At 39.0% G+C, this 19744-nt stretch overlaps 2 protein-coding genes across 13 annotated transcripts; one reads left to right on the top strand and one right to left on the bottom strand.

Moving 5' to 3' along the window:
* Positions 1-943: 943 nt before the first annotated feature.
* Positions 944-4497, bottom strand: LOC126589624 (ruBisCO large subunit-binding protein subunit alpha). The gene is made up of 8 exons (XM_050254981.1): positions 4294-4497; positions 3644-3824; positions 3345-3466; positions 3027-3234; positions 2792-2937; positions 2385-2691; positions 1701-2152; positions 944-1415 (listed from the first exon to the last, which is right to left on the bottom strand). Exons 1-8 carry the CDS (start codon positions 4345-4347, stop codon positions 1128-1130), a joined length of 1758 nt encoding a protein of 585 aa, XP_050110938.1. The 5' UTR covers positions 4348-4497; the 3' UTR covers positions 944-1127.
* A 1081-nt stretch (positions 4498-5578) lies between these two features.
* Positions 5579-19264, top strand: LOC126590098 (ABC transporter G family member 28-like). 12 transcript variants are annotated; one of them, XM_050255601.1, is made up of 15 exons: positions 5581-6134; positions 6376-6452; positions 6963-7238; positions 7462-7525; positions 7639-7785; positions 7890-7924; positions 11851-11966; positions 12131-13053; positions 14140-14436; positions 15013-15504; positions 15966-16114; positions 18100-18389; positions 18494-18624; positions 18716-18816; positions 18909-19264. In XM_050255601.1, the coding sequence occupies exons 1-15, from the start codon at positions 5899-5901 to the stop codon at positions 18971-18973; spliced, it is 3399 nt and encodes a 1132-aa protein (XP_050111558.1). In that variant the 5' UTR covers positions 5581-5898; the 3' UTR covers positions 18974-19264. The 12 variants fall into 12 exon arrangements, with proteins under 12 accessions (XP_050111569.1, XP_050111558.1, XP_050111564.1 ...); XM_050255607.1 differs by having other exon boundaries at positions 5581-6138; XM_050255606.1 differs by having other exon boundaries at positions 5581-6156.
* Positions 19265-19744: the final 480 nt, after the last annotated feature.

Genomic DNA, 19744 nt, shown 5'->3' with positions numbered 1-19744 from the left:
GCGGAAAACTAACAAACAATAGGGATTTGCAACTTGCAAGTGTTATATGCCTCTAAAAGCATCGAACAGTTTACTTGGCCTCGAAAACTAGGAAAAATAATTTCCGCTCTCTTTTCCTCCACTTGATGCTCCTCTTTTGTTCGAATAGCAGAGGATCCAGGAACAAAAACGCTACTCTTTTGTTCGAACAAAAGAAGATCTAGGAACAAACAAAGAGGAACGCAGAAGGAGCACAATACTAAAACCCCACGGAGACACTCAGAGAGTGCCAAGCTAACGGGAACTGCTCCAACATAGTGAATTCTTCTTCACGGAAGTATTGTTCGACTGATTTAGGTAAGCCCGATCTTCGTTTCTTTCCGAACCCTTCCCCGCCTAAATAAGCACTAATACGACTGCCGGGAGAGCCCGATATTCGTTTCTTTCGGAACCCCTTCCCCGCCGCCTTCCGACCCGTGGGAGTATGCAATGTGAGCAAACGTGAGTACGGAAAACATTTCCTAAGAACAATCAAGGAGGAACGCAGGAGCAATCTTGAGTGCGGAAAACATTTCCCTGAAATCGTCGATCTTTGTTTTAAGAAGTGTAAGTGCTTGTTTGGATATCCTTTTAAAATGACTAAGCGCTTTTGGTGAAAATATTTTTGGAACCAATCTTTAGTAAAAATGCAAGTAAATTTTGGAAAAGCACTTAAAGTACTTCCTGGAAGAAGCACAAAATTGGTGCTTCTTGCAGAAAGCACTTTTAAGTGATTTTGAAACCAAAAAAGATTTTCTCTAAAAGCGCTTTTAACCATTTTAAAAGCACATCTAAACGAGCTCTAAATCTCTTTATTCCACTCTTCAACCATGCCTTAAACACAAAGGACTCCAACACCAATGCGCAACTCGCCATATTTATTAACCCGGGTAAAATAAAACTAACTTGTTTCAAAGAAAATTAGTGAAAGCAAAGAGAGAGAGAGCTCTCAATTTTATCACATTTTTATGTAGAAACAATCATTGTTGTCAATCCGTACAAAAAGGGCACATTCTTAGTGATAACACAAGTTTTAACAACCGTCTTTGGCCCGAATTCACCGCAGAATCCACTCTACCAAAATTATGACAATCTAAAAATACCACATATTACACAGTCATGCCTTGTGGGGCAGCTGCTGCGGCCGACTTGGGCTTAGCCTTTTCCACCACAATGGCCTGAGTGGTCAAGACCATTCCGGCAACCGAAGCTGCGTTCTGCAAAGCACATCTTGTTACCTTTGCTGGGTCGATAACACCGGCATCCACCAAGTTCTCGTACTTGTCTGTCATTGCATTGTAACCAACCTCCCATTCACTATCCCTTATTTTCTCCACCACCACTTCGCCTTCAATTCCTGCGTTTTGAGCTATCAATGCTGCTGGTGCTACCAGTGCCTGCAAGCAGCACATAGGTTGAGGTCTTTGTGAAATAACTCCGATGAGAAGAAAAAAGAAGGCGTTAAGAGATCCTCATGGCCCAACCCTAGACACTCTAAGATCCATTTTCAGATTTAAATAACATAGAAAGATATGTATTTGTGCAAAACACTTTTTACCACATCCCTTGCTGTTCGGCACATTCAGAAAATTTTCAAATTAGCCAGAGGATACCAAATTACGTGCACAGTAGTCTTGAAAAGAGAATTATCATAGAATATAGAAATGAGGTATGATTGTTACCTTCTGGACAATGTCAGCACCTAGCCGCTCATCTGCATCGATAAGTTTTTCCTTGATGGCAGGGACATATGCTGAGAGATGCACCAAAGCAGCACCACCACCAGGCACAATCCCTTCTTCTATGGCAGCAAAAGTAGCATTCTTGGCATCCTCAATACGAAGCTTACGGTCCTCAAGTTCAGTTTCTGTAGCAGCACCAACCTTTATAACAGCAACTCCACCTGATAATTTGGCAATCCTCTCAGCCAGTTTTTCTGAGTCATAAACAGAATCTGTCTCAGACAGCTCTTTCTTCAGCTGTGCAATTCTGGCTTGCAACTCATCTTTTGATGCTGCATCAGCAATAATGGTAGTGGAGTCCTTTGAGATTGTCACCTTTCGGGCCAAACCAAGCTGCTCAACTGAGGTGTTCTCAACCAGTAGACTCAGGTCACTGGCTTGAAACTCAGCCCCTGAATACATCCAGAAGAAGCCAAATGAGTACTATATCAAAGAAAAGTTTGATCACTATTTATTGACACCACTAGATAATAATCATAATATCTAACAAATGTAAACTAACCAAGTATTACGTTCCATTAAATATGAAGTTAAAGAAGATACAAGACAACTAATCGAACATGAGATATCAAACTTGGCTCGTGTTCTTGAAATGTAATCTGATAAACTAAGCCAAATAGTTACCTGTCAAAATGGCAATATCTTGGAGGAGAGCCTTTCTCCGTTCACCAAAACCAGGAGCTTTGATAGCGGCAACATTCAGTATACCCCTCAACTTGTTCACAACAAGAGTCGCCAAAGCCTCCCCAGAGACATCCTCAGCAATTATAAGCAGAGGGGCTCTCAACTGAGTGGTCTTCTCCAACAATGGAATTATGTCCTTGATAGCTGAAATCTTCTGGTCAGTAACCAAAACTCTTGCATTCTCGAATTCAACAACCAATTTCTCAGCGTTTGTAACAAATTGAGGGGAGATATATCCTCTGTCAATCTGTAACCGAAGACAACAAACATCAAGAGATGATAATCATAAAATACAGGACAGGAAGGAAAAGTTGAACTGCCACTAAAACCAGAGAAAGAAAACACACCTCCATTCCTTCTTCTACCTCGACAGTAGTCTCAAATGAGGAGGATGACTCAATCGACAGGACACCATCAGGTCCAACCTTGTCAATAGCATCAGCAATCATTGTCCCAATTTGCTCATCGTTTCCAGCAGAAATAGTTGCGACAGCTGTAAGAAAAACAATGATCAATATAAGAATGTGGGGCTTTCAGTAAATTACTTGACAAAATAACCCTACACTCATCAAGCCACAGTACCTTTAACGTCATCACGACCCTTAACAGGCCTAGACTTATTCTCTAGCTCCTCCACCAGCCCTTGTACCGTTTTCTCAATACCCTTCTTTATCGAAACAGGATTTGCACCAGAGGTCACACTCAAGAGCCCTAGCTTGATTATCTCCCGTGCAAGAATTGATGCAGTTGTTGTTCCATCACCAGCAGAGTCATTGGTCTTGCTAGCAACCTAAATCCCACGGTTGAAACATGGAAAACCAATTCTTAAAATGTAAATTGGGAATTTTGCAATAGTACAGTACTACTTCAAGGAAATTACTATAAACATAACTGTCAAACCTCTCTAATTAGGGCTGCACCAGCATTTTCCATCGCATCAGGTAACTCAATAGCTCTAGCAATAGTGACTCCATCATTGACAACTTTAGGACTACCATACTCATCCAATACAACATTCCTCCCTTCAAAATACAAAACGCAAATCAATATCAAGAACAGCTCCCATTCAAAGAGCATACCATGAAAAGAAACCTCTCCATACTAAAAACTGTTGAAACAAATTAAAGCGGGTTGTTTTTTTTTTTTTTTTGGTTACCAACGCACACCCAAAAAATATGCAAAATAAAGAAAGAAGATACCCCTTGGACCAAGAGTAAGGCCAACAGCGTCCGCAAGCTTATCAATTCCAGCCTGTAGCGCACGCCTTGAATGCTGGTCAAAAGCAATTTCTTTTGCAGAGGACTTCACAACAAAGCGACCCCTTGATTGCCTGTAATTCACCCTATTGTTTTGCTGCTGATTCACCCCCCTTCTCAAACTCTGCTAACGCCATCAAATCACACCATAGAAATGAAATTACGAAACTAACCAAAGCGAAGAAAACCGAAACAGAATAGACATAATAATCCTCAAATGCAATTAACAAGCAACCAATAAACACAGAAATAAAAAAACCCCAGATTATTAGACTCTGCATTTTCCATCCTTTCCAACGAGAACCAATTACCAATCACAAAACTATCCACTAATTCAAGCTATAAAGCTACCAGTAATTCACACCATCAACGAAATTGTGAAAATTGAACCAACCAAACAAAACCCAGGCAGATCAAAGCAAATAAACCTCAAATTATCACAAAATGCAACCCAAAAACACAATCAAACCAACCCACATAGCTTAAACCACGTTTGGCTTACAGAAGATGAGTAACCAAAATACGAAGCACCCAAAAACGCAAAATTTCAAACACTTGCGCAATAGCAGGCAATCAAAGGAGCCAGTACGTACCTGTTTGGGAGAGCAGAGGACGGAAGCAGAAGTAAGAGCGTTGGCCGACGCCATTGTCGGAGCTTCAAGGGTCGCAGCTTTCGTGAGGGAGTAGGAAGAGTGTGAGTGTGGATAAGAGGCTCGCGCAGCTTTTACTTTACTAGGGTTCTTCTGCCGTTTTGAGTGTTATTATTGTTGGGCGACAGAACCGACGACGTTCCAGAACTTTCTCCTACTTCCAGAAACAACACCCTTTGTTGAAGCCTCTTTTTGATTCGAGGCCCGTTGCTAACGTGCGCCATGAGTTATGCTTTTCGGTTTTTTCTATATTTTTAATTGGGCTTATGTTTTGGGCCTGTCTTCAAATCTCCCCTTCGTAGTTAAATGTAAATAGAGGCATGGGCCTTGAGACGACGACATTTTTATTTTTATTTTTTAACAAACGATATTATTTATTTTAAGATCATTTTCAATTTGAGATAAAGCTTAAAATATATGTTTTAAAACCCTCTCAAACCATCTCCTACCAATGGACTAAAATGATCTCTGGAAGAAAATATATCTTTAGACTAGATTACCCTTAGAATTTAAACCTGATTTAAATTATTTTAGAGTCATCAAACTATCATATTTCAATCATTTTTTTGTTTTTTACTTACAATCTAACGGCTGTGATAAAATGGAATTAAATCTAATGGTAAAAAAAAGATTTGATTGCCCAAAATTAAATCTGACATCTAAAATAATGTAAGAAAATTATTTAAATCAAATTTCACTTAAACCTTTATAAATAATTATGTATTTGCATGGTTTTTAATTACTTATCGGAATTTAAATATTTTTGAATTAAAATATTCATAAAAATAAATTAGAATAATCAACATAAATTTTATTTTAAAAAAAAAGTTACTGAAAAAAAAAAAGACTAAACTCCTTATTTAATAATCTCGGTTAAAATTTTAAGACATGAGGGTTGGAGAAGAAAAACAAGTTTTTAAATTTTTAGACTTTATCCTCAATGGTCGAAGATGATCTTAAAAAAAAAGGAAAACTAATGAAAAGGTCTTGAAAACTTTTGAGTTTTAATGATAAGGACAAAATAAAGGGTAAAGTGAATAGTACCAGGATTGACTTTTTAGTGTAAAAATGTGGTTTTTCGTTAAAGTAAACAGTACCGAGTGCTTTTCGTTAAAGTTCCCAAAAAAAAATGAAGATTTATACTAGTAATAATGTAATTCGAATTTATTTGTCGATAATCAAACTCAAACTCCTTACTTACAAAGTGAATAAGAAATTTAGAATACCACTAAAACCCCCAAACAGTCAAACAAATCAGACCTCTCTCTCTCCCTTCCTTTTCCCTCGCCAGCTCTTTCTCCCAGCCAAACAAGCAAAACCCCCCAAAGCTCCTCAGGTTCTCTGTTTCCCCATGGCTTCCCACCATCCTCCACCACCCCTCTCACTTTCTTCTCCCACCACTCATCCTCCTCTCCCTCTAACCACACTTCCCTATCCCCACCGTACATTTCCCGAATCGCCACCTTCAACCGATCGCAACCGCCAATTGGACCGCTACATTGCAATCCATCAGTCGATTTCTCCGTTTGGAGGGTGAAGGCGGTCGGTATGAGCAGAGAGCATCTCCAAATTCTCTCTGTTAGGGTTTTCTCTTTACTCGTTTTCTCCAGCAGCTTCTTCAGCTCGCCTCTGCCCCGAGCGGCGGGGCAGGATTCCGAAGGCCGCGATGGTGGCAGCAGAGTGTATGACCTCGCCACCGAGCTCGTCTTGAGCCGCTACTCCAATCTCACACATGTCTTCCGTGATGAACTCCTCAAAAAGTTTGGCTTCTGCATCATCGACGTGTGGGTTTGCTTCTATCACTTTGTCTGTGTTTTTCTCTTTTTATTCTTTATTTTTTATTTTTTTATTTTTTTTAATTTATAAATTACAAGCAGTATTACTATTCTAAGCTATACAATGGGGATGGGAGGGTTTGAACCCGGTTGCACCGGGGACTCTTCAACCAGGGCAATCCACCACATGCGTTATTTTTTTATTATTTTGATTTGGTGTAGTGAAAATTTACTTTCGTTTGTACTCCAGAGACGAGGATTTGAATGGGGCTTTCAATTTCTCACAAGATTCAAGCTTCATTACCAACTGTGCTAAAAAAATGGCAGGTACATACAACCTTAGTTATTACCAATGTCTTCAATTTTTAATTTCGTTGTAATAAATGTTACGAATGGTAGGGTGAGAAGACTTGAATGAAATTTCCGCAGCAGTGGGATAGAGAAAGCACGCAACTTGAATGAAATTCCATTTTGTAATTGCAGAACAAAGTCTGAGTTCGCCAGAGTGAACTTAGATATAGAGTTTAGGAGGCAATGGGGATATGGTTTTTCTGTTTTCTTGCAAAACTTTAAGGACAGGTTCGGTGCGAAAAGCAGTGGAAATAGTACCATATTAATGATAAATACTAGACAGTTTTTCATTCTAGTTGAAAAGAAGATCAATTAGATTTGTACTCAGATTTTTACTTCCGTGGGAAACAATAACTTGGTATTAAACATAAATTGTGCTGTGTAAATCATACTGACATTGACACACTGTTATGCAATCTCCTCTCTCCTGATAATTATATAACCGATTCAGTCAGTTTCATTTATCATTTCTGATGATGTTTGTAGGTGGAACGATTGGGGAGATTTTGGGTCGATTGTGCACAGCCGCAGAAATGCAGATCTACGCTGGTGGTATATTGCAAACCAAGAAGACCACATACTTAAAACCGAACAAGAACTGTAATCTGTCAGCATGGATTTCTGGATGTGAGCCTGGGTGGGCTTGTGCTTCTGCTGAACAAGTTGAACTGAAAAATCGAACGTATGTGCCTGCCAGAACTGTTGAGTGTCAACCTTGTTGTGAGGGTTTCTTCTGCCCTCGAGGTCTTACTTGCATGCTCCGTGAGTATTTCAAACCTGTTAAATGACCCTGTTAAATGACTACGTTTTCAAAATAACTAGTGTTTAATACTTGCTAATGCAATTCTTGACATCTTTGTTCGTTCGTATGTGTTATCTACCTTCTTCCATTGAATTTTATATATGTTCATGTTAGGCCTGAAACATTGTTGAGTGTTCCTGACTTAATTTTTGTTATTAACATTTCTCATCTGTATCAATGAAGCTTGCCCAAAGGGTGCTTACTGCCCACTTGCAAAACTCAATAATGGATCTGGGATATGTGAGCCGTAAGTTCATATTCTTTTTGTAACTTTTGTTTTTCACTTCTGAATTCTTTCTACTTTTTGATTTTCCTTAGGCTTAGCATACATTAATATTTATCGGCAGAAATATTCCACAGATACAGCTATCATCTACCTCCTGGGAAGCAAAACCATACTTGTGGAGGAGCAGCTCAGTGGGCTGATGTCGTTAGTAGTAGAGAGGTATTCTGTACCGGTGGATCATATTGTCCGTCAACCATCCGAAAAATCCCTTGCAGTAGTGGGTATAATTATTCCAGAACTTCTAGCACTTGTCCTTACACTAAATAGAGAATGCATCAGTTGCTCACTTTGTTTATACTTACGTGACATTTGCTGCCCATTGCAGACACTTTTGCAGGCAAGGTTCGACAACTGAGGAAGGTAAGCTTCTCTTTTCATGCATGGAATAGAATCACAAATACCAAAATCTCATTTTGTTTCATTAGTTACCAAAAATTGGAAAAACTAAATTAGCAAGGGGAAATTTCAGCAACAGCGACCTGCATTTTGGTCCTAAATTTGATAGTAATTATAGGACACATGAATCTTGAAAGAATAACTGCCAGTTACTCCTTTTGAGAAGGAAAAAAATGGCTGGTTATACGGTACGGAAGAAGGGAACAATTCCATAGTAGGTGGTGCGCAACTTGTTCATCTGTGAAGGAAGACATAATTTCTAATATTAGCATTTGAAATTCAAATCTTAGAAAATGGTAGAAAAAAATGCATCTAAAATCAAATGAAACTCATGTTGGAGCAAATATTTCTAGGGCTGGTTCGGTTCAGGATACTAAACAGAAAACTGAACTGAAAATTTTCGAGACAGGATTTTGAATACCTAAACCAAACCAAAGTTTTGGTTTTCCCAAAGTTCGGTATACTGAAATTATTTCGGTTTTTTGGTTCGGGATCGGTAATGGGCCTTTGGCACATACACAATTCTTCACACAATTTTTTTGAGAAGAAACGATAACACTTTATTAAAATAAAAACAAGAATTACAAAATAGTGGATAAGAAATCCACCATGTAGCAAAGCTAGCTAAGACCTCTCAAATAGATCTGATTACAACATAACCTCAACCAAAATCATTTTACGGCTGCTAACGTATCCCACACTATATGAGAAAGAGAATAATCCTTGAACTCATTCGAAACTGATGCCCAGAGGGCTGCCCAGTATCTTACTCTACCCCATAATTCTTCTGCCCCCACTCCATTATAATCCTCAAAAACTCTTCTGTTACGCTCCAACCAAATGTTCCAGAGAACTGCCAACAGCAAACAACCCCACAAAGCTTTAGCTTTCCTCCCCTTTCCTAAAACCTCAAAACTGGTGCTTAGAAGCTCGAAACAACCCTTTGGAGTGACCCAACTAACTCTGACTTCCTGAACCAATTTCCACCACAACGGTATTGAGTAAGAACAATGGAGAAATTTATGATTAACACTCTCCTCCTCTGATTTACACGAACTGCACCAATGGGGAGAAATACAAATAAAGGGCATTCGCCTTTGAACTTGATCACAAGTGTTGACCTTCCCAGTAGCCACTAACCACACAAGAACTTTGACCTTTGGAGGAGCTTTTGATTTCCAAATATGAGAAAAGGGGGGAAAATGTTGCACGGTTCCATTGTTGCTCAAAAAAGAGCTATAGGATTTGCAAGTGAACAGTCCTGATAAGTCTAGTTTCCACCTTCTGTTATCCACTCTTGATTGAATCAAACGAACATTTTCCACCTTCTATAGTAACCTAGCTGCCTCTTCTATCTCCAACTCATTCAAATTTCTTCTGAAGTCAAAATTCCAGCTCAAAGAATGAAGAGAAGAATCCACAAAACTTGAAATGCTCAGGTTGTGCATTCTCGATAACAAGAATAATCTAGGATATTGCTCTTTCAATGGTCCACCTTCCAACCAACCATCCTCCCAAAACCTCACCCTCTCCCCATTGCCTACCTCAAACTTGTAGCACTCTTGGAACGATTGAAGACCAGACGAAATATCTTTCCATAGGCTACGACTTGAAACACGCATCGAAGGATTTGCATCCCACCCGTTATCCTGCAACCCGTACTTGCTTCTTATCACCTTTTGCCAAAGAGAATTTGATTCCTTTGGGAATCTCCACAACCACTTAGCTAGTAACGCTTCATTCCGTTTCCTCAAATTCCCCACACCTAAACCCCCTTCCTCCTTACTTTTAATAACTACCTCCCATTTTACCAAATGGTTTTTCTTTCCTTCCTCTATCCCTTCCCAAACTACTAACAAACTACTAGCAAACTGCTTAAATATAATGTTCATTAGTATCATTACTATCTCTATACTAGCAAACTACTTAAAATCAAATTACATGCAACCAAATCCAAATGCAACAAATTAAGTTACAATTCCAATTCTAACTAGATACCTATTCTAATAAAAATCCCAATTCAAACTAGATACCTATTCCAATAAAAATTCCAATTCAAAATACCTCAATTCCAATCCATTTCAAAATACCACAATTCAAATTCCAAATTCCAGGGTGCGTTTGGTACGCAGACGGAACGGAACGGAACGGGACGGGACGGAACGGGACGGGACGGGACGGAACGAAGGTGTAATTTTTGAAAAAGATATGGGGTATATTTGTCTTAAAATGGTAAAACATTGCGTTCCACAAACGTGGAACAAACCCGTTCCAGGGGGGGAGGTGGAACGCAAAAACACTCAAAATCTGTCCCGTGGAACAGCCCGTTCCACCCATTTTTGGCGCACCAAACGCGGGACGGAACGCCTCGTCCCGTTCCGTCCCGTCCCGTCCCACGTACCAAACGCACCCCCAATTCACTAACCATGCAGACTTGCTTGTTCCTAATTAAGTAGATCAAGATTCCAATTCTTGTAATTCAAGGGCCCTGATTGAACTACACACACAGATACATTAGATTAGAATTTAGAACCAACCTCCTGTCTGTAATCTGTAATCTGCATACATACAAATTCCAATCCTTAATTTTGAAATCCTAGTCCCCACTTTCAGAATCCAATTCCAATTCCAGTTCAAAGTTGACAATCCCTAATTTCGAAATCACGACCCCTAAATTTAATACAAATCAGAAACTGTAATCTCGAATTCAAATCTAAGTTGAGAAATGAAATGATTCAGGAAGGTCGCAGTTTCTTACCTTCAGGTTTGTGCAGTGCAGAGAAAATCGAACGAGAGACTGAGAGAAGTATCTAGCTGGAGAGAGAGATAGTTGGTGTGGTCATTGGTCACTGTGGTGTGATGTGGCTAAATTCAAAGACGGAGAATAGAGAGGAGGAGAGAGATCGAGAGAATCAGAGATGAAAGGGCAGAGGAGTCGAGACTCAAGAGCAGAGTGAGGTGAGGTCGAGAGAGGGGTTGATTTGGATTCGGTACAGTATTTAAAATTAAAATTATATTATGTATCTTTGGTTCAGTACAGTATTACCGAACAAATCAACATTTCATACTGATTCCCGCACCGAATTTTAGGGTTTCGGTTCGGTCCATTTTCGCTTTGGTTCCTTCTACTCTAATGAATAAAGATCTTTATGAAAATTAGTATCCACAATTTTACAATTTATGTGGGAAATTTTGAAAGGAGTTTTCAGTGGGGGCGCTAGTTAATGGTGATAATTTTGACAAGGTGATTATATTGGACCTAATCCTCAAAAACTTGATCTTCCGAGTTGTTGTCAGAGATACCAATTATGTCTGTCAAAAAGAGGGTCAGCACTAGGGTAGAGTGGTTGCTCCACAAAGTACAAGAACCAAGGGTTGGAAGGGTGTGAGATGACACGAGAAGGGAATGTTTGAGGAATTTGAGTGAAAAATTGTATGGGGAGTGGAGTCCAAGAAAGTTGAGCTTGGGAACATACGGACGTGGGTTGTAAGGTATGAAAATCCTTGTAATTGTTTGATCACTAGTGGATTTTCAAACTACTCTCAGATAGGCAAGTTTGGCAAGCTGCATAATTTTGGTTTCACCTCTCTCGGTATAGTTATTACCTGGATACAACTGCTTGGTTTGCCTGATTTTGTTAGAGTTAACACAATGCCAGTTTGGAGTAGTATTCTGAACCTTCACAAGAAAATTTACGTGTAACTGGAGACGTTTTTGTAGGTTAATAGTATATGATTTTCTTTGCTTCAATTAACATCCTGTTAGATGCCAGATAATGCTGTTTTTTTTTTTTTTTCCTACAATAGTCTTTTGCTTTTGTGCTTCGAGTCTAGTTGTTTATCCATCCTTTTGAATCTAGTGATAATATCCATTGTTGTTTAACTTGCAGATTGTTTCCGGATGGCGACTTGTAAGTCGCATTCAGAAAATCAAAATATAACTGCATATGGTATCATGATTTTTGTGAGTGGTCTTACTCACTCCTTTAAAATTATAATGGCAAATGTAAGCTTGTGGAATGACCTATTCATGGAGTACTTACATTCTTAGCGCTCTTCTATAATATGTGTCAAACACAATATTTTCCAAAGAGTTAACAGCTTGTCTCATATGTTTTTCACAATGTTTTTGAGAACATCTGTACTGATGAACCTTCACTGTGAATGCAGGCAGGATTAATTTTCATCTTTCTCGTTCTATATAATTTTTCTGACCAAGTTCTCGCCACCCGAGAAAAAAGACAAGCAAAATCGAGGGAAAGAGCAGTTGAAAGTGTAAGAGAAAATGCACAAGCGCGTGAAAAATGGAAATCTGCGAAAGACATTGCTAAGAAGCATGCAGTTGGACTGTCAACACAGTTTTCACATACATTTTCTCGCAGAAAATCCACCAAGTCAGACCCGCTGAAAGGATTCGGACAGGCTAAACCTGGATCAGATGCTGCCTTGCCATCTATGCCAACCGGGATAGGTGAGCAATCAGCTGGAACATCTAAAGGAAAGGAAAAGGAAAAAAGAAACCTCACACAAATGATAAATGCAATCGAGGAAGACCCAAATAGTCATGAAGGCTTCAATCTAGAAATAGGAGATAAAAACATTAAAAAGGAAGCACCAAAAGCACCGAAAGGTAAGCAGTTGCATACTCAGAGTCAAATTTTCAAGTATGCATATGGTCAAATTGAGAAGGAAAAGGCATTACAGGAGCAGAATGCGAACTTAACCTTCTCCGGGGTCATACAAATGGCTGGTGATCTTGAAAACAGGAAGAGACCTCCAATTGAGGTTGTTTTTAAAGATCTAACTCTCACGTTGAAAGGGAAAAACAAACATCTATTGAGGTGTGTGACTGGGAAAATATCGCCTGGCCGGGTTTCAGCTGTCATGGGTCCATCTGGGGCTGGAAAAACAACATTTCTTTCTGCCTTGGTTGGAAAAGTGAGGGGGTGCACAGTGAGTGGTATGATACTTGTAAATGGAAAGATGGAAGCTATCCACTGTTACAAGAAAATCATTGGCTTTGTGCCACAAGATGATATTGTGCATGGAAATTTGACAGTTGAAGAGAATCTCTGGTTTAGTGCAAGATGCAGGTATGCAACTACTTTGCATAGTTGCTGGTAGTTTTGTATGCGTGGTTGGCTCATTCTCTAACAGCTTAAACTTTGGGTCCGATGGTTTTCTAATTGGTTGCAAGGGGTCTTTGGGTTTGGAATGTCCCATTCCTAGTCACCTCTTATTTGTTAATCTGATGATGCAGGGTGGTTTTCTAACATTGACATTTAAAGTGCAATGCTTCCAAAATGTTCTTGTGAAAATATATTACTGACTAGCATGTACATGTGTTGGAATCTAGTGGTTTGGTTTGGTTTTTAATTACTTCATTAAGCCCTAAGATTCATGCCTTCAATCTCTGGAAGTAACAATCAATGTATCTAATAAAATTCTTGATTCCTTTCTTTAGGTCCATTTGCTTTAAGAGATAATAGAACTCTAATAATCTTGGAAGTCGCACTTGGTGTTCTAGGAGTGGTCCGTCAAAAAAGAAAGTGACATTTATATGATTCATAATTGTTCTGTGAATTTGTGAATACACGTCCACGTCGTAGGTCGTACCCAGTGCACAAGGCTCCCGTTTTACGCAGGGTCTGTGAATACACGTCCACGTCCTACCAAATATTGATGTTGAGTCAACTACTAGCTCGAAAGATGTGGATTCTAAAAATGAAACAGTAAAGCTTTTAAGCTTCTAAATGTTATTTTTTATACATATTTTTCATTTCTTGTTTGAATTTCGTGTATGTACCATGTCTGCTATTTTTGGAATCAACCAAGAAATGTTCTTACTTGACATTGTTCTTCTGCTTTCCCTGGTCTCTGGATAGTCTGTATTTTCTGAATTTCAGAGCCTGCATTTCTCATAAAATTTGTGAAACCTGCATCTCTGTTGATTCATGCAATCTTTCTGCATATTCGAAATATGATCACAATTCTATAGAACTTAGGCTTGTAGAGCCACTTAATAGGCAATATCAATGACACTGTGATCGGTTTTGGACTGTTCTGCTCTTTTCTGTCGTAATTTTGTTTCTTTTCTTACCTCCTTGATCACATTCTTTTACTGGTACTGACATTAGTTCTTCTACTATCCTTTTCTTCTGGATTTTTGGTTATTGTAGACTTTCTGCTGAACTGCCTAAACCAGAGAAGGTCTTAGTCGTTGAAAGGGTTATTGAATCTTTGGGTCTGCAGGCTGTGCGGGATTCCCTGGTTGGAACGGTGGAGAAGCGAGGAATCTCTGGAGGTCAAAGAAAGCGAGTAAATGTTGGGCTGGAAATGGTCATGGAACCATCACTTCTAATTTTAGATGAACCCACATCTGGTTTGGATAGTTCGTCTTCTATTTTATTACTGAAAGCTCTTCGACGTGAGGCTCTTGAAGGAGTTAACATTTGCATGGTTGTCCACCAACCTAGGTAATTTAACTTTTCGTAAGTACAAGAATGCACATTGTGAGGTAACTTGTTTATTTTAACATTTGCATGGTTTTTCTTTGTGGGCTTTTAAATCCTTCAGAGCATTCTAAATACTTCAGATATATCCTAGAACACAAAGCCTCTCTTTCACATGAACAATTCACAATGTGTCCCTACACTTTGTATCACACTCAGATAGATATTGATTCGGAAATCATTTTATTAAAATTTGATTTCTTTTCAAGGTTATTTCTTTGGTAGGTAGAAAAGACAATTGGCTAAAGGTTGCGGGACACACTTTATTTGTATGCTAGCTTTTACTTTTATATTAAATTTTTTTAATCTACAATTTGTACTCCTAAATGCTTAGGATGAGATTGAATCCTCAGAGAAGGAAAGTGAAAACCCATAACATTTACTACAAATCTTTGTAAAACAATGAGCATACATAAAACACGTCTTGGGAATTGGGGTACCAAACTCTGTGGACCTTTGAAGGAAAAGTAATATTTAAAATTCGTTGGAAGTCATTTTTAAGTAGTTCGTTTTCCTAATTGTCTATTTTGGGTGCTTCAGCTATACCTTGTTCAAGATGTTTGATGATTTGATCCTTCTGGCTAAAGGGGGACTTACAGTGTATCATGGACCAGTGAAGAAAATTGAAGAGTACTTTGGTAGTCTTGGGATTACTGTCCCTGAGCGTGTCAACCCTCCAGACTATTTCATTGATATTTTGGAAGGCATAGTAAAACCAAATACAACCACAGGGGTGACCTATAAGCAACTACCTGTTAGATGGATGCTTCATAATGGGTACCCAGTTCCTATGGATATGCTTCAGAGTGTTGATGGGATGGTTGCATCTGCAGGTGACAATTCAGCTCATGGAGGAAGTACTCCAAATGCTGTATCTGAGGGACAGTCCTTTGCTAGAGACTTTTGGAAGGATGTCAAGTATCATGTTGAGGTGAAGAAGGACGCTTTAAAACATAATTTTATAACGTTAAACGACTTATCTGAGCGGACTAACCCTGGCGTGTTCCAGCAATATAAATATTTCCTCGGAAGGTGGATATTCCATTTTTAGTAATTTTGTTGCAAAAAATATTCCTATTTCTCTATGAGATATTAACCATATGAATATGATGAGTGTCGTATAAATTTGTTGAGTTTTATTATGCAAGGAACATTAAGACCTTGGGGATTGTAACTGTAAAGTGGAAAAAGAGCGGGCGGGGATAATGTTTTGCACTGTTGGACATACATATTATGCTAGTAAGGATGGCACTTATCATTTTTTACTTTCCCAGTATACCTGAAAAAGAATAAAGATGCTGAGACGATATTAGCATGGTTATCTGTGAAGGCTTAGACAATCAACCATTATCCATAGGCTTGCCCACTGTCTTGGAGTGTGACTGTTACCCCCAGCAGAGTCTATTTTACCCAAAATTTGCAACTGCTAACTTCCATTAAGATTATAGATTTGAATGGTTCAACTTGACTTCTTGTATTTCTGGATTTTACAGGGCCTGTAAGCAGTGGTTACGAGAAGCTAGAACACAAGCTGTAGATTTTCTGATTTTATTGCTAGCTGGGATCTGCTTAGGAACAATTGCCAAAGTGCGCGATGAAACCTTTGGTGCACTTGGTTATACATACACAGTCATATCAGTGTGTAAGTAAACTACTTTTTGTTTCTTGATTATGCACACTTCCTTAAACTGTGATTTTACTTTATGGTCTCAGATTTTTTCATGATCAACTTGCCTTTATTAGAAGTTACTAGACCATGCCATTTACATGTATGTAGTATGTTGAGTAAAAATTAATTTTTGAGTAAAATAGAGCAACATACCTGAACTGTTTGGGCCTGAACCCTGAAATATAGGTTTGGGCCGAGATAGGATAACCCGAATTGAAAGGCCATGACTCTCGGCCAGTAATGATTCCTCAGGCGAGTTGGCTCTCAGCCCAAAATAGTGCTGATTCGACCGACTCCCTGTAAGAGTAGGACTTTTAAAGGATCAGGCTGAGATGTGGTTGAGGCGTGGCTTGGTCGTGTCTTAAGTGAATTAAAATTGCTAAGGATCATGATAGGTTCTGATAAGATTCGAACGTATGCTTGATCAGATGAGGATGAATCAAGTGCATAAAGGGACTAGGTTCAGAACCCTGGTTCAAGAGAAAGAGGCCGAGACTGGACCGAATTGAGTTTGGCTAAAGAAGGGATTAAGGGATAAAGAGAGAGTATCCTAAGTAAATGCGGAGTAGGTGTAGTCCTCTCAGGCTTCTACCTTGGCAAACCTATTTATCACGAAGTTCACCCTTATAAATAGAAGAGGTTTTGCAATGTGAAAAGCCCCTTCAACTCAACAAACAATTCAAAATGCTCTACGCGAAACCCCTTGCTCTTTGCGAAACCTTTCTCATAACCCTGAGAAAAATACTATCCTAACCCTCTCATCAACACATCTTCAGTTTGGTAAGTAAACAACACTGTGTTGACAACTAGCGACATCTTGAGTTTGGATAACTAAACAACATTGGGGCCGTAGAATCAAGCGATTCAGGAGCATCTTCAGTTTGGACTAGTAAACAACACCGTTTCTTGTTGGTTGGTTATCTATCCAAGTCTTGGCCAGAGAAGAGTTCTTAATTTTTTCGTCCAAAGAGGTCACTTCATTAGCTTCTCGGTGAATTGAAGTGTTCTATGATCTATTACTCTCGTGCACTTCATAGTTCGGCATTTAGACGGCCGAACCACGTTGACTATAAAGACACTCCTTTCCTTTGAGTGTCTTTGCCCCTACAGTCTGAGACCGATTCGGCGCACTTATTCTTGTGAATATAGTTGAAGCAGCCAAACTTGGTACGCAAAATCTTGATCTTTGCAATGAATTAGCAACCTTGTCTTTAGGTTTTAGAACCCTAGGTCGATAGGTGTTCCTTCCTCAGTCGTAGTTAAGTGCAGAAGTTAACAATGCACTCCACACCACCATGACATCTATTCTACTTGCCCGACCGAGCTCCGTCACGAGGTGGCACGCCCACATTCACAAGGATGTAGTTAGCTCAACAGTTACTCGACCTGATTGCCATGTAGGCTTTGTAATTTTTAGGGTCAACAGTAACTCACCAGTTTGGCCTCTCATACTCACTGGAAACCTGACTCTCTCTTTGCCAACCTTTTTATGTCTATTTCCCATATTCTTTTCTAATTTTCATTGTATTAACAAGTGGTGTCATGGTGAGTGCTTTTCAGCCTATGGCTATGGAAGGTGGGGTAGTTGTTAATGACTGATAGGAAAAAAATTACTGGGCTTTTACCAAACAAATGTGTATGAGGGTAAATTTCTATTTACGTTAACTGAAAACTGTTTGAAGGAAGTTAAACTATAGATCTGAATCAGTGATCAAGTGGATTCTTGTTTGGATGCATGTTCTCAATTGACAGTCTGCAATATTCTTGTTAGCACTGGATTGCTTGTGAAAAGAACATTACCCTATAGTTGTTTGCATTGCGTTATGTATTTTTGGAAATTGACGTGGTTGGCACCCACATTCATGTCCAATCACTACTCATGCTCGTGTCCTGAAATCATAGCTTTTTACCTAGACATATTTTACTTCTCACCCCTCCTAATTTTGTTTGCATTTCAGCTCTCCTGTGCAAGATTGCTGCTTTAAGAACGTTTGGACTGGATAAATTGCACTACTGGAGGGAGAGCTCTTCTGGCATGAGTAGTTTGGCGTACTTTCTTTCAAAGGACACAGTTGATCATTTCAACACAATCATGAAGCCTCTAGTGTATCTTTCTATGTTCTATTTCTTCAACAATCCAAGATCATCCATCATAGATAATTACATTGTTTTGATTTGTCTGGTTTACTGCGTAACCGGTATAGCTTATGCACTGTCCATATACCTGGAACCTGGGCCAGCCCAACTGGTAAGAATGTTTTTTTTCACGTTGAGGATCTATTAATCAAATGTATTCATGTATCTGCATGTGTTTTCTTTTTCCGGTTTTAAGCCATTTGTTTTGTCGTGCAGTGGTCAGTACTTCTTCCAGTCATTTTGACTCTAGTAGCAAACTACAACGAGAACAAACTCGTTTCAAGAATAGCTAATTTGTGCTACACTAAGTGGGCTTTGGAAGCTTTTGTCATATCAAATGCCAAAAGGTTTGGAATAACCTGTTATTTCTACAAAATAATTGTGCATCATCCTTCGAGCAGACATTAGAGCTTCTTGCTTTCTTTCTTTTAATTTTAGGTACTCTGGAGTGTGGCTAATCACACGATGTGGTTCACTAATGAAAAATGGATATGATCTCAATCATTGGAACCGCAGTTTAATCTTCCTCATCATCACTGGTATTGTTACTCGAGGGATTGCATTCTTTTTAATGGTACTCTTGCAAAAGAAGTAGAGAAATCATTCTGATCCTTTCGATTCATTCCCTCAGTACATAATTGGAAATCCTTGGAGTCTTTAAAGATATCGAGAAGTCGTGCAGAAGAACTAAAATAGTGGCAACCTGTAGATAAGAGTAAGTGTGGCATATCCTTTAGGTAGTTCTTCCAGTCTGTAGGCTTCGATAGCAGTGGCATTTTATATATTCAGTGTAGCTCTTCCTCCGAAGGTTTGTAGTTACGCATTTGATGTACAGTATCACTTGTATCTTTATGATCTGTATCCACAGGGTTCTGCGTTTTTTAAATTTATGTTGCCTACGCATGTTTGTATGATACTGTTTTGTTGTGTTTTGTTTGAAGGGGTGAAATTAGAATTGGAATGCAATCAAGGAATGAAATTGAGGAACGATGTGTTGGTTGAAAATTTGAATATGAGCTCCGGCCTTGGGGATCGTGGTCCACAATCCACGGTCTTTAGGACTTGAGGTCTGAGCTCGGCATTTGGAGAACAATCTTTTTGTTTGTTGGAGGTGTCCATTTTAAAGAGGGGGAAGGAAAGTTCGGGTTGTTTTTGGTATTGACCCTCTTTACCACCATGTATAGAAAGAGGAGAATGTGGACATCTAACATGGTGGTGGTGGTTGCGGCGGTGTGGAAGTCTTGAAATTTTTGAACTTTGGGAATCTATTACCTCATTTACCTCTGCATTTAATGGACAATTAACAGAAGAAATCGTTTTTGGACTAAATTTGTTAATAGACTACATCATGAGGGTTTAAATCTTAATATTTTTTTTTACCACAAGGACTATCTTCCGATAACCTTATCATCACGAGGACAATTATTTGATTAAACCTGAGTGACTACATGTCAAACTATGAAAATC

The sequence above is a fragment of the Malus sylvestris genome, chromosome 11 (genome assembly GCF_916048215.2).
Source record: "Malus sylvestris chromosome 11, drMalSylv7.2, whole genome shotgun sequence".
NCBI classification, from domain to species: Eukaryota; Viridiplantae; Streptophyta; class Magnoliopsida; order Rosales; family Rosaceae; genus Malus; species Malus sylvestris.
The sequence above is the reverse complement of the archived record's forward strand: the minus strand, read 5'-3'. Positions and strand labels throughout refer to the sequence as shown.

Excerpts from the sequence above, each read along its gene's own strand:
- LOC126589624 (XM_050254981.1), bottom strand. The coding sequence starts at position 4,347 with ATGGCGTCGGCCAACGCTCTTACTTCTGCTTCCGTCCTCTGCTCTCCC. Across the intron at positions 3,825-4,293 it reads TCCTCTGCTCTCCCAAACAG|AGTTTGAGAAGGGGGGTGAA; the intron begins GTACGTACTGGC and ends TGGCGTTAGCAG. Across the intron at positions 2,153-2,384 it reads AGATATTGCCATTTTGACAG|GGGCTGAGTTTCAAGCCAGT; the intron begins GTAACTATTTGG and ends GGATGTATTCAG.
- LOC126590098 (XM_050255601.1), top strand. The coding sequence starts at position 5,899 with ATGAGCAGAGAGCATCTCCAAATTCTCTCTGTTAGGGTTTTCTCTTTA. Across the intron at positions 7,925-11,850 it reads AGGTTCGACAACTGAGGAAG|ATTGTTTCCGGATGGCGACT; the intron begins GTAAGCTTCTCT and ends TTTAACTTGCAG. Across the intron at positions 15,505-15,965 it reads TATAAATATTTCCTCGGAAG|GGCCTGTAAGCAGTGGTTAC; the intron begins GTGGATATTCCA and ends TGGATTTTACAG.